The 12,672-nt window shown below is 42.7% G+C and overlaps 2 protein-coding genes across 2 annotated transcripts in view; both read right to left on the bottom strand.

Moving 5' to 3' along the window:
* The window catches only part of LOC109476383 (extracellular sulfatase Sulf-2-like), a 100,768-nt gene extending 100,186 nt beyond the window's left edge, over positions 1-582 (bottom strand). The window contains exon 1 of the mRNA XM_019777318.1: positions 481-582. The gene's annotated coding sequence lies outside the window, so the exon portion shown is untranslated. The remainder of the gene's footprint in view (positions 1-480) is intronic.
* A 764-nt stretch (positions 583-1,346) lies between these two features.
* On the bottom strand, positions 1,347-9,886 carry LOC109476333 (phospholipase B1, membrane-associated-like). The gene is made up of 15 exons (XM_019777256.1): positions 9,792-9,886; positions 8,708-8,796; positions 8,269-8,329; positions 7,984-8,042; positions 7,790-7,857; positions 7,488-7,531; positions 6,939-7,047; positions 6,348-6,399; positions 5,691-5,837; positions 5,130-5,221; positions 4,105-4,180; positions 3,283-3,393; positions 2,557-2,652; positions 1,960-2,025; positions 1,347-1,537 (listed from the first exon to the last, which is right to left on the bottom strand). The coding sequence occupies exons 1-15, from the start codon at positions 9,862-9,864 to the stop codon at positions 1,505-1,507; spliced, it is 1,176 nt and encodes a 391-aa protein (XP_019632815.1). The 5' UTR covers positions 9,865-9,886; the 3' UTR covers positions 1,347-1,504.
* Between the last annotated feature and the right edge of the window lie 2,786 nt (positions 9,887-12,672).

Below are 12,672 nucleotides of genomic sequence, written 5' to 3'. Positions count from 1 at the left end.
TAAAAAAGACTTAGCGTGGTATAATAAAAAGTCAATCGGGAAGACAAAATATCACATATGGGGATTGTTCCACAGCCGTCTTATGGAAGACCCCTTCGTGTTTTTAAATTTTAGGACTCCCCTAGAAATAAGAATTCGTTTTGTTTTTGAAATGGACAGCGATAGAATTTTACATTTAAATCACATGGGAGCTTACCATACAACGTTACACTGCGCTTTCCCAGTGTAGATTAGTTTGACCCGTAAAGGGGATCAAAAACAGAAGCATTTTAGCGAGCCGTAAGGTATTTTACACTACGGGCAGCGCTTCCGTACGTACACACATGCTAAAGTCTTCGCTATGCTGAAACCCTCGGCAGTGCTCAGCTCAGCGGGGTGACTTCTACTAGCACCGTCCGACCGCTCAAAATTAGCGATACTCAAAATTTGGGAGGAACCACGCAGCGTCTTGTCACGCAGCTAGCTAAGGAGTGATCCTACCTTGGACTTGAAGACAAGGAGGCCGCCCAACTTGGAGAAATCTTAGCAGGAACCACGCAAGACGTGAGAAGTCGACCGTGGGCCAGGCTGCACTGAACTCTTTTGAACTCTCCCTTTATGAAGGCTCTTGTTGGAGGATTGACGTACACCTTATTTCGAGTCAAGCGCTACTACTCTCATAGTTATTTCCAAAAGAAAGACAATATGGTATTGCTTTGAATTGATTCTTGTAGTTTTGACACGTTTTCACTTGTGTTAAAACGTTTTACGGTCCCTTAAGCATTTCTTTGAAAGAAAGGTATACTGAATATCACCCAACATAGCCTCCATATAGCCAGGAAGCACTTCAGATCCCATAATCTGATTGGACAGCGAAACTCCTCAGCTTGAACGGGTGAACCAATCAGAATACAAAGATCGCTTTCGCGCCAAATCCAGTATTGCCACGATTATAACAGCGCACATGTTGACCCTTGCTTGTCAACAAACCACAAAAATGATCTGAAAAGTGTTAATACGTGATTGTTTTACTTCACAGTAGTAGTAACAAAACACATTTTGGGGCAGTTTTCTTGCCTCAATCGACGTTTATTGTTTCTGGTGCCTAAAGCCATAACACGTAGAATGTCCTAACCTCCAATCGCATCAATGTGTTTACTTGTAAGAAAACGATTTGGTTTATTGCTAAAGATTACAACAGTCGTAAAAGAATACGGATATTTTATTAAAGGATAATTATCAGGTTTTTATCGCTAAGTGCAGTAGTAAACTTAACCAATAGAGGGCGCTGCATAGAGGTGACCCATGAAATCTTCACAGAAAAACGTTACACAATTATTCAAAAGAAAACATTGGACAAAACACAAAGTTAGATAGTAAGGTGAGATTTATTTGGTTCAACTGTTCAACACTAAGCATGTTAAGTTGTGCTGAATTTGAGGTTGATTGGTTGCAAACTGAAGATTGACTCTTCTTCCTTTCTTCGTTGGCATGGCAACGGTAACACTGCTGCCCTGTGCAGAACTTAGTTCAGCCTGGTCCTCAGGTAAGGGTGGGTCTGTACGTAGGGACAAGAAAGAGGAGATGATGATCGAGTGAAAAAAAGATTATTGTGTTCTGAACAGATGATACTATATATGCCCCCCCCCCACACACACACACACAAAATGAAAATGCCCCCTAATATCCCCCTAAAAAAGCCCGACTCTTAAAGCCGGGGCTATGAGGCTAGAAACGCTGTAGCAAATTGAATGAAGTTTATTGCACATTCTTTCATTCAGGAGTATAAATCCCTCCTACTATAAAATTGCAACATTGTATGTAACCCACCACCAGCTACCATGGTGAGAGACGTCAACGAATCAGGTCATTGGCCAGGTCAGAGGTCAATGTTTGGAACAGAAGAAGAAGAAGAGGAAACGAAGCAAAAACAATATGTTTTCCTTCGGTAAACAGAATCAGAAGCTTAGCCCCACTTACAGAGGAAGGACAGCTCACATCCCTGCCCAGACGCCAGCTCTTGGACTTCTGTCCCTCGCCCTCCAGCTGAGGAAAAGTTGCACACAAACACACGTCACAAACACGGACTTACTAACAAAAACTGCTAACCGAAGTACCTAATGCCAGCTTAGAAAAAAAACAAGTCATTACTGTAAGGGGTTGTTCTTCAACTAGCCTTTATTCTAGACTAAAATTCAAGCGGCTAGAAAGAGTAGAAATTGGTCAAATAGACATATACCATGCCAGGGTGTTGCTCCTGAAGGAGTACAAAATTTCTTTCCTTCGGGACGGCAAGCTGTACTCCTTTAAATTTAGCGGACCAACTCCTCTGGCATGTTACCTGTTTGACCAGTTTCTACTGTTTCCAGTGGCTTTTGAAGCCTGCGACAGGCTATACTTAAACCGTTGTATCTAGTCTTACACTCGTTAAGGTGCTATCATAAAGTTCACTAATAAACGTGCACTGTAACTAAATGGCTAAGTACTACCTGAAATTAAAAGGAACATCCTTGGTTTTTTTTGTGCAGTTAATTTTCATGATTAGTGTATCACTAGTTTAGAGAAGAAGGCTGTCACCATGTTCATCCACAGCGCCTCGGCAGCCTCGGCGTGAGCCTTCCCGCTGAAGTGGAAACAGTCAGGAGCGAAGTAACTCAGGTCAGCCTCTCCGGTCTGAAATCACCAGCAAGAAAAAATTATTTTAATTTTTGCTGCTCTGCAGACTTCGAACCCTTGCCTATACTGCTTTAATTTGGATGAAAATAACAACGATTATTTATTTGGATGTATGGCAAGGATGCACACGTGAACACACACAAACACATACACACAAAATTAACATACATAAACACACACAAATATTACGAAATTCAGGGAAGGCACGTCGTGTCTTTCGCTGCCCATGTACAAGTATGCATATGTTTGAAATTATTTAAAAAAAACTAGAAAGGTAACATTTGCAAAGCAAAATAATGTTTACCTTCCCATATGGTCTGCACTAATGATATTCTTATTCAAACACATTCATTATATGCATGGTCTGACAGGAGTATAAATCTCTCCTTCTATAAAATTGCAACATGATGTAACCCAACCCCAGTTACCATGGTGACAGACGTCTGGTTCAGGTCATTAACCTTATTGGTTTGCAGAAGGAAGAAGACGAAGAAGTAGCCTGAGGGTCAGCCTTGTCCCCAAGGAGCGGACGAAAGCTAACAAGACTGACACTCAGGCTAACGAAGAAGAGGAAACAGAGCAAAAACAATATATTGTCCTTCTGTAAATATAATTTTATAACGTTACCCCGCTGGAGCTGAGTGGGATGGGCGTGTCCTCGAAGAACGGCTGCAGCACGACAGTGAAGTCATCCCGGGTGTCATACCGGCCGGAGCCCACCAGCTCGATCAGGGAGTTCTGTCAGTGAATAGACAAGCGGAACTTACACGTCGATAAAGGTTAGACGTCCAGGTAATGCAATACACAAGGAAATTGTTACTCAAGCAACTGGATGTGATTTTAAAAACTGTCAGACGTTTCAGTCACTGACAAAAAGTAGCTAGTTTATAGGATAAGTCTAGTACCTGATCCTAACGCGAAGCTATTCCGCCATGGGTACTTTACTACCAAGGCTACGGTTCAGATTCAGCTTTCTGTTTGCAAACTCCACTGTTTAAAACTAGCATGCATCCGCACCTAGTGCCAGTGTTACCCGTTCGCTGTACATAACTAGTTACGGACTTATTTAGGTTCAAGTAAAAAAAAAAAAAAATTAACGTCTGGAACTAGTTCCAGACTTACCAAATAATCATGTCTCATTCCCCTTTTTTGTTATAAACCACCTGAAATCTTCAATTGTCAAAAATTTGCGCTGCAAAATGAAGAAAACATTGCCCTGGTGGTGCAGTGCTCGCTACAAAATTTTGCGGTAAAAAGTTGAAGATGCTCCATTTTCCATTGGGAAATGTTAACTGAGAAGCCCCTTCCATATTTTGTATATGCCCTGTGTTTAGGTCCGGACTTACATGTCCTAAACCTAAACCTAAGGATACCTGAACCTAAACCTCTGGACTTGAATCCGGAACTGGACCTGAACGTGGGTTTAGGTATATACAGCATTATCCTCACCTGGTACTGCAGGTTGACATTCCGGATCTCATTCAGGGCGGTGTTGTCGGCGTACGTCACACAGTTGCACAGGAACCTGCACAGCAAAAACAGAATATCGTTAGATTCAAATGATCAAACCAAGGTTTCAGACAAATCCATGTTTGGTTGCCAATTGATCGCTGTCTAGTGAAAAGAGGGCCAACGCGAGCAGTATGTGCACGACGAACTATCGCATGCACGGTGAGCACTCTATCCACTACTAGGCCCTTGCGGCAGCTAAACGAGCTGTTTCAACCATGCTCAGCTCAGGCACGGTTCTGAATAGTCCGCAAGAATACAGCACCGTGCCTTGGGCAAATCTATGTTCATTGATACGCGAGGACTATCCAGAACCGTGCCTGATCCTAACCCTAGCCCAGTCGTCTGACATAGAACTAGACAGGCACGCAACGTTCTGGGTGACGGCGTTCAGCACCAAGGACAGGACCCCACATGGGGGCCGTAGTGCCGCCGAAGTAGATAAAATATAGCCTCTACCACGACCCCGGACAGGCTTCTGGAGCGATAAACTGTACTCTAAGCGCGGACCAATTCCCCTGGTAATGTTATCTGTCTATTTGGTCAATTTCTACTCTTTCCAACCACTTCCCGAAGCCTGGTAGAGGTTAGGCAATTTACCTACACCGCCGCTTTGGAACCGAACTCTTCCAGTAGAAATGACAGGCGTGCTACATAGCCTTACAAATGCTGGAGCCATCCTTTTTGTTCTTTTACTACACAAAAAGGTACTTTAATTCTATTAACTCTCTCAACTCGGACTTGAAAACAAATATTTACTATTAACCGTTCACAGTACAACATTACAAATAAAACTATACAATCGTATATAATGATACATTAGAAACAAAATATTGATTTTTTTTAACGTGACAGGAGGTACCTAACAGTTAGATGATGATCATTTTAAATATTGTTCGTTGTGTTCTTCTATTTCTATAGTTTTGTTTAGTGTGCTCATAAAAAAGTGTAAAGGCCACACTCACGCGGACAGCAGGCGGCAGGTGAAGGTAAGCTGACCCTTGTTCAGCTCGGCGATGTCCAGCATGTTCACCAAGTTCACGTACGCACGGGGGACCTGGGGACGGGGGCAAGGGCAAGGTCAACACTGAAACATTGACTAGGCCACACTTCTAGCAGCCCTTCCATTGTTCAGGGGCTAGGAGGGAGAGAGATTGTGTACAGCATGCAAATGTTCACGCAAATTTCGTTTTTACTTCATGCATTTCACTGAATACTGAATACTTTTAATAGTATAGTGGGGAGTAGACCCAACCATTATTGTCCCTAAGGAAGGTAGCAGAAGTCATTTCAAGAGTAAAATATTGAACTACTAGCAGTGTATTTTCACATGTTTCACGGAGACACAACTTCAAAACATCATGAAAGTTCATCTGTGTTGGAATAAAGTTCAACTTTTTACTATGATAACTTCAAGACGTTGTTAGGGTGCCCTAGACACATGTAGTTTTTCCTCGACAAACTGCGCAAAAAATCGCTATGGAACTACCTTGTAATTGTATTTAGACATACGAGATCAGCCTGACCTGAGCGTGCAGCTTGTCCAGTGCCTGCCGGATGTAGCCCTGGTAGTTAGCGGGGCTCCTGAGGTTCTTGTCGTCGCAGTACGCACACAGGTCGTTCCCGCCGATGAACAGGGTGATCACCTTCCAGTCGTTCTCATAGTCGACATCCTAGAATAGTGGTTAGAAATATTGTCTTAGAATCTAAAGGTACCGGGTTCAGATCCCAAACTAGTAGTCGATCTTTCAGTGATGGCCTTGTGTCGACATCCTAGAATAGTGGTTTGAAATATTGTCTTAGAATCTAAAGGTTCAGGGTTCAAATCTCTTAACAGGTCCCAAACTGGTTGTTGATTTCCTAGTGATGGCATTGCGGCTAGAGCTGTTGTCTTGTATCTATTGGTCCTGGGTTCGAATCCCTTGCAGGTCCCAGACTTAAAGTCCACCTCCTAGAATGATGCTTAGAGATATTGTCTTAGAATCTAGACCTGAAGGTTCTGGGTTCGAATCCCTAGCAGATCCCAAACTGATGGTCGATCTCCTAGTGATGGTGTTGTGCACGTGTTCTGGGTTGGAATCCCTTGCAGGTCCCAATGCATTGTCGATAGAATGATAGTTAGAGATATGGTCTTCGAATCTAAAGGTATGGGTACGTTCGAACGGCCAAACTGGTGAACTTACCGCCGAGTTTTGCAGACGAGTGATCAAGTCGTCAGCCTGGCCTGGCATGTCACTAAAGGAGAAACAAAACAACAACATGGGACATGGATTGACACTTGGTAAAGCGTTTCCAAAGAAAGATTCATGAAATCATTTCTTGCTGTTTACAGCCATTCAGATACTGGGGTGAGCGACAGCATGTCGGGTGAGCGACAACAGCTTGGATTCGACCACCCAACCTCTTGGTCCAGAGGCAGGGTCGCTAACCACTTAACTACGCACGCTGCGAGCTTACCAGGTTCAGTAGAGTTTAAACAGGTGTCCAGTCTATCGTGGTTGGAGCAGGCTTTGTCTTCGGGGCTCTAATAGTTTTCCCCCGCCCAGTACAACAGGCTTCCCGGTAGGAGTGTTACGCTAATATAGATAGGCACACCGGGGGTTAATTTGCCCCACCACGATATTCGTGGTGGGCCTCATCAAACTACCGTGAAAAATCTACCGGGAGAACCTAGCTCAGGCAGGCGGAGAAGAGCCTCAGCAGCCCCGACGAAAACCCGACCCAACCGCGATAGACTGGATACCAGGTACAGTAGAGTTCTGACGTGTACTCACATGGCCTCCTTGCCGGGGAAGGCGACGTTGAACTTGGAGCCGATACTGAAGACATCCCCGGTCCCCATGGAGAACCCCTTCACGTTAGGGTTGAACTTCTTGATGATATCTGAGAAGTGTGAAGAAGTAGAGTTATCAACGAAGCATAACTGTAAGGAGAAAGGTGTGACAATAGCCCATCCCAATATATCATTGAGGCTATTTCCTGAAAGGGGCGAAAGAGGCTATTTACATGTACATCAGGGCCCATCACCCATCACTCAACCGCGACGGGGGCCGACATCGTCTACCAGATACCTTTGACCCAGTTTTGACGTTACAATTTAGAGAAGCCACGTGACAAGTCTCACTGGGTCACTCCACTAAAGAAGACCACAGTTACTGGTCTAAAGCTCTGAGAACATTTCCATTTACCTTTAAGCTTGTAACTACCAACATAGGTGAACTTTCCTGATAATACGTTCTTGAGTTTAGTCCTAGCAGGCGTCACAGGGTGTTATGGTCATTCATGGTAGGCAAGCGTTTGTAATAAAACGGGAAGTTCCTTACTTGCAAGAGTGACTGTGCTTTCCAGGGAGCCATCTCCGCCGATGCTACAGAAAGAGGAAGAAGGAAGAAAATTAAAGACGTTTGTTTCGACATTCCGCAGTCAGTCCCAATGCCCATAAACATGTTAGACATTCTCTAGTAGTAAGTACAGTTTTGCCATTGCCATTATTGTTGTGAAAATCGATTATGTATCTTTTTCAGATGTAATGAAAGAGGCGGCAAACTATCCACAGGACACAAAGTGTGCGGAGGATTTAGAAACGTTTACAACGATCATGGAACTGCACAAAGACCCAGCTCACCTCCATGAAGCGCCTCGGTACTCCGTCAGAACTTCCAGCACGTTGGAGGCCAGAGCACCGTTCGCCGCCTGAACAAATGTCATGGAATAAAAAAAGTTTCTCTAAATTGAGCATTGTTTTTTACACAGAAAGGAGCTTGTCCGAACGTCATCGATGATTATGATGACGATGAGAGACAGACAGATCGTACTTACGGTGATGGAGTCTCCCAGGGCGGCAACCACGTCGATGTCAGAGGGACGGAGCTGGTGAACTGGGGAAGAGACAAGGCAACGTGAGAACACGATCTCATCCACAGGTATCTGTCCAACGTTTACCTTTACATTTTTAGTACGATAGTAACAGCATCCAGTGGTTCAACACTTATGCAGTAGATTTTATTTTATGTACTCTAAAAGCTTGCAGAAGGTGTAGACCGATGGCTTGTATATACTACTACTACTAGAACAGTTTGGACTTTAAGTTGAGTTTGAACCTACCGGAAGTGGGTGTAGTGGAGGAGTATTGCACGGGGCAGCCGAAGCCGCTGAAGCCCACAGCCTGTTGGGTAATCAGAACAGAATACATCACGTTTTCATAGAGGTAAAAATGTCATTGTACTAAAAGTATTGACTGTATAGCAAGCTTCTTCCTTCCTATCTTCCTTCCTATCTTCCTTCCTTTCTTCCTTCCTATCTTCCTTCCTTTCTTCCTTCCTATCTTCCTTCCAATCTTCCTTCCTTCCTTTCTTCCTTCTAATCTTCCTTCCTTTCGACTTCCTTCATTCCTTCTTCACTTCCCTTAGCCTCTCATTCATTCATTCGTTCCTTCCTTCCTCCACTCACTCACTCACTCACTCACTCACTCATTCATTCACTCATTCATCGATTCATTCAGTAGATCCATCCATCCATCCATCCATGTGTGAGTTGTACCTACCGGAAGTGTCCACCTGCTGGCTGCTCCCTGTTCAGCCGCGGCCACGTGCTCAAGAGCCTCCTTATACTGCTGCCACTTCCAGTCAGACCCTGGAAGGGGCATGATAAAAAGGAATGGGGGTTAAGGGGCGGCCATAACACCTTCCTAACCAGAAAACAAGATTATTGCGCCGTCTCCTGGCCCTAATTTCTCCCAAACCAAACTTATTCTAACGTCAACAGAGACTTCGACAGAATTTGCCCAATGCTCAAGGATCGAGAGGAAAAGAAAATGTTTGTACACATATCAGGATCTAAAGACGTAAATTTATCAGCATTAAAAGTCTCTGTGACACATTTTCTCCTTCTCAAGTGTGTATCAAGTACCACTTAAAGATGCTTACAGTTCTACTTGAAGATTTACGAGAATAAGAGGGTGTTTGGAATATGAGAGGTAGTTGGAGAACTGACCTGCGTCTGAACTGAACTGAATATCCTTCAACATTAAAAGTCTCCGTGACACAATTTCTCCTTCTCAAGTGTGTATCAAGTACCACTTAAAGACGTTTACAGTTCTACTTGAAGATTTACGAGAAAGAGAAGGGTGGCAGCTTAAGAACTGGCCTGCATCTGAACTGAACTGAAAATCCATCAACATTAAGTCTCCGTGACACAATTTCTCCTTCTCAAGTGTGTATCAAGTACCACTTAAAGATGCTTACAGTTCTACTTGAAGATTTACGAGAATAAGAAGGGCGGCAGTTTAAGAACTGGCCTGGGTCTGAACTGAACTAAAAATCCATCAACTTGAAGAGTACTATTCTCTGTGACACAATTTCTTTTCAAGTGTGTATCAAGTACCACTTAAAGACGATTACAGTTCTACTTAAAGATTTACGAGTATAAGAGGGTGTCTGGAGTATGGCAGGTATTTGAAGAACTGGCCTGCGTCTGAACTGAACTGAACTGAACTGAATATCCATCAAAATTAAGGTCTCCGTGACAAATTTCTCCTTCTCAAGTGTGTATCAAGTACCACTTAAAGACGTTTACAGTTCTACTTGAAGATTTACGAGAAAGAGAATGGCCGTAGTTAAAGAACGTACCTGCAGCGGTCGCCACAAGGGCGGCAACAACGACGAAGAACTTCATGTTCGAGACGGTTGAGAACTTCAACATCAGCCGAAGAAAAAGTGTGGAATTCGCGGTGACTGACTCGCCTTATATGTGTATCCCGCTATCTTAGACATCTGAAATAAATGGGGGTAAATTTGCCGTTCTGACTACAGGCGGTAATTTCATTCGCGCGCAAACTAATTTTGAACATTTATCACTTCTTGGTTGCTGAGCGCGTTTTAATTGGTACGACCTTCCTTTTTTTACTGATAGGTGTTATCTACAGTTCATAAATGAATTTTCGAATCTCTTGCAGGTGTGGATTACGAAATTCATAAACAACTTTGAATTTAAAAAATCGTAATTTTAGTCTATTTCTTTCCCTTGTTGCCATTTTATGTTTCCTTTTCTATATTTTCAATGTGTTTTCTTTAAAGTGGAATCTTTATTGACGAAGTACATCGACTTTCATGAAGTCTTTGTAACCTTACCTTCCAAACACACGGATACAAATGAACTTACATACACGTATATAGAGTATGTAGGCAAATCAGTATATGTTGAGTTTAACATATAGTTCACGTCTTCTGTTGGTGTATGTATGAAAATTCCAAATTTATAATTATGGCTTCACCACTATGTGGTGAAGTCATATTGTTTTCCTCATGTTTCTTCTCCTTATCCTCCTGCCATTTCGTTAAATGGATTCAATTTCTTCATTTTTGGGCCAAATGACATGGAATTTGGCATGAAGATAGAGTAGCCAAATACGCCCAGTCGTTTTTTTTTCGTTTTTTGAAAATCTTTTTATTTGTTTTTTTTTTGGCCATTTTCATGCAAAAAATATACATTTTCGGGCTCTTTTCTAGTTTCATATTGTGTCAGTCGGCGGAAAATACTCCTAAAGTTCTATGTACACCTGACTTTCACATTTATCGTATTCTCGTGGCTTGCTATGATGAAGTTTATCTGCGTAGATACTGAGGAAATAGGTTATGTTTTATGACCAGTTCTCTTCCTTTAGTTTTCAAACAAAGCTGATATTTTCTTCAGTCTGTTTCTAAATTAGTCCACTAATCTACGTTAACCAATTTCCGTTGGAGCCATAACATGCGAGACGCTTTTTATCCATCGGTCTTTGTTTCACGTGTGAAGTAAAACAAATGTTCTAAAAACCACTGCCTTTTTTCTAATCAAAGATACAGGCACTAAAAGATATGAAAAGTCTATCTTGAAGAATGCCGACACACTGTGAAATTTATTGCGATGTTTTCCCGTGGTTTTGTCGTGTTCCATGTGTTTCACTCCCACGTTTATTGCTGAGATCCTAAGTGAATGATTTTATGACACTTTACGGTCAACAAACGTACGACGCGTCGACAAGGACGCTTGTGTTTGGTGTCCTCTGGTGCTTGGTGTCCCTCTCTCTTTCTCTCTCTCTCTCTCTCTCTCTCTTTGTCTCTTCTCTCTCTCTCTTTCTCTCTCTTTCTCTCTCTTTCTTTCTCTTTCTCTCTGTATTTTTCTCTCTCCCTCTTTCCCTCTCTTCTCTCTTTCTCTCCCTTTCTCTCTCTCTCTCTTTCTTTCTCTCTTTCTATCTTTCTCTCCCCCCCTCTCTGTGCGTGTGTGTGTTCACGCGCGTGTGAGTGACAGTGCATACCGAGCGTTTGGTTTCTCTTCAATAGGTCTAAAGTGAGATAAGCTAAAGGTAAAGGTCCCTTAGCCCTTCAGGCAACAAGGGCAGCTGGTCTTGTGTAATGTATGGCAAAGCCCCTGCCCTGCCCTCCACACACCCACACCCACATGCTCCTTTTTACCTACCTACCTTTTTACAGAAGGTGACAGTCATTTATTTGTAGAACCGCAAGTTCTGTTGGTGACGAAACTGGGATAACGTTCGTTCGCGCGTACTATACTCCTAGCAGACTTTTTTTCCGGTGCGCCTAGTTCCGCTAACCTTGAAACTTTGTTCATTAGTTGGCAGACATGTCTGTGTGTGGATGTGTGTCTTTTTCTTCACCTGTTGTAGTATTTTAGCCGGTAATAGTTTCATTTAGTAGCACATCCACCAGCAAGTTATCAATCAACCGTCTGTCAGGGTTCCGACGTCGTGACTCGAAACATATTTCAGTAACAAAATTTGTATGCATGTTTTTTTACATAACCTCAAAACGATCATCTGAAGAGCTTACAACAGCAAGTCTATCTAGTGTATAAATTATTGTGTATAAGGTATATAAATTAATATACATAATACATTATAAGTGTATAAGTTATAGAATTCCGAATTTCGCTGGACTTATCTGTTTTATATATGACGATAACTGAATAAACGTTATACTTGTACGTTAAAGATCTGTGTTTGCACGGAACGTATGTTAAAGAGGAAAAGGATTTTAATGTCTTGCTTATGACGTTAACATGCGTCATGTGTGACCTTGAATGAAACGGAATCCACAGTTCCGTGTGCATCATGGTGGCGGTGGTGTGATCTGGACATTTGTCTTCATTCATTGCACAACTTCAGATGCCATATGGAACATCTAACTCTAGGCAATGTCTAAAGCTATCCAATGACAATGCCCGTACTGTATTCCACTTAATTTGCGATAGTTCTAGGAAAGAATGAATTCTTGAACACCTCAATCCTTGGTTGATAACTCTGGTACTTGAAGGCATGGCTATTTCTTGTTCTCTTGATGAGACTTCCTGCGTTGCCGAGGCTAGATGGCTAGCAAGTGGGTTAATCCACAGTCTATCTAGGACACGGTATTGTAAGGCAGAGCCCATGGCTCTCTTTCCATCGCGGTTTGCCCCAACTAAAGTCGGGTACCCATTTTACACCTGGGTAGAGTAAGGAAAGCCGTGTAAAGT

This window comes from Branchiostoma belcheri, unplaced genomic scaffold (assembly GCF_001625305.1).
Source record: "Branchiostoma belcheri isolate BF01 breed outbred unplaced genomic scaffold, Haploidv18h27 scaffold37, whole genome shotgun sequence".
NCBI lineage: Eukaryota > Metazoa > Chordata > Leptocardii > Amphioxiformes > Branchiostomatidae > Branchiostoma > Branchiostoma belcheri.
Note: the sequence above shows the minus strand (reverse complement) of the source record. Positions and strands in the feature narration are given on the sequence as shown.

What these genes read in the sequence shown, in the direction of transcription:
- LOC109476333 (XM_019777256.1), bottom strand. Translation starts at nt 9,864, where the DNA reads ATGTTGAAGTTCTCAACCGTCTCGAACATGAAGTTCTTCGTCGTTGTT. An exon ending in CTCCACTACACCCACTTCCG is followed by an intron (nt 8,043 to 8,268) that starts GTAGGTTCAAAC and finishes TCTCTTCCCCAG; the next exon opens with TTCACCAGCTCCGTCCCTCT. An exon ending in CTCGTCTGCAAAACTCGGCG is followed by an intron (nt 5,838 to 6,347) that starts GTAAGTTCACCA and finishes CCACTATTCTAG; the next exon opens with GATGTCGACTATGAGAACGA.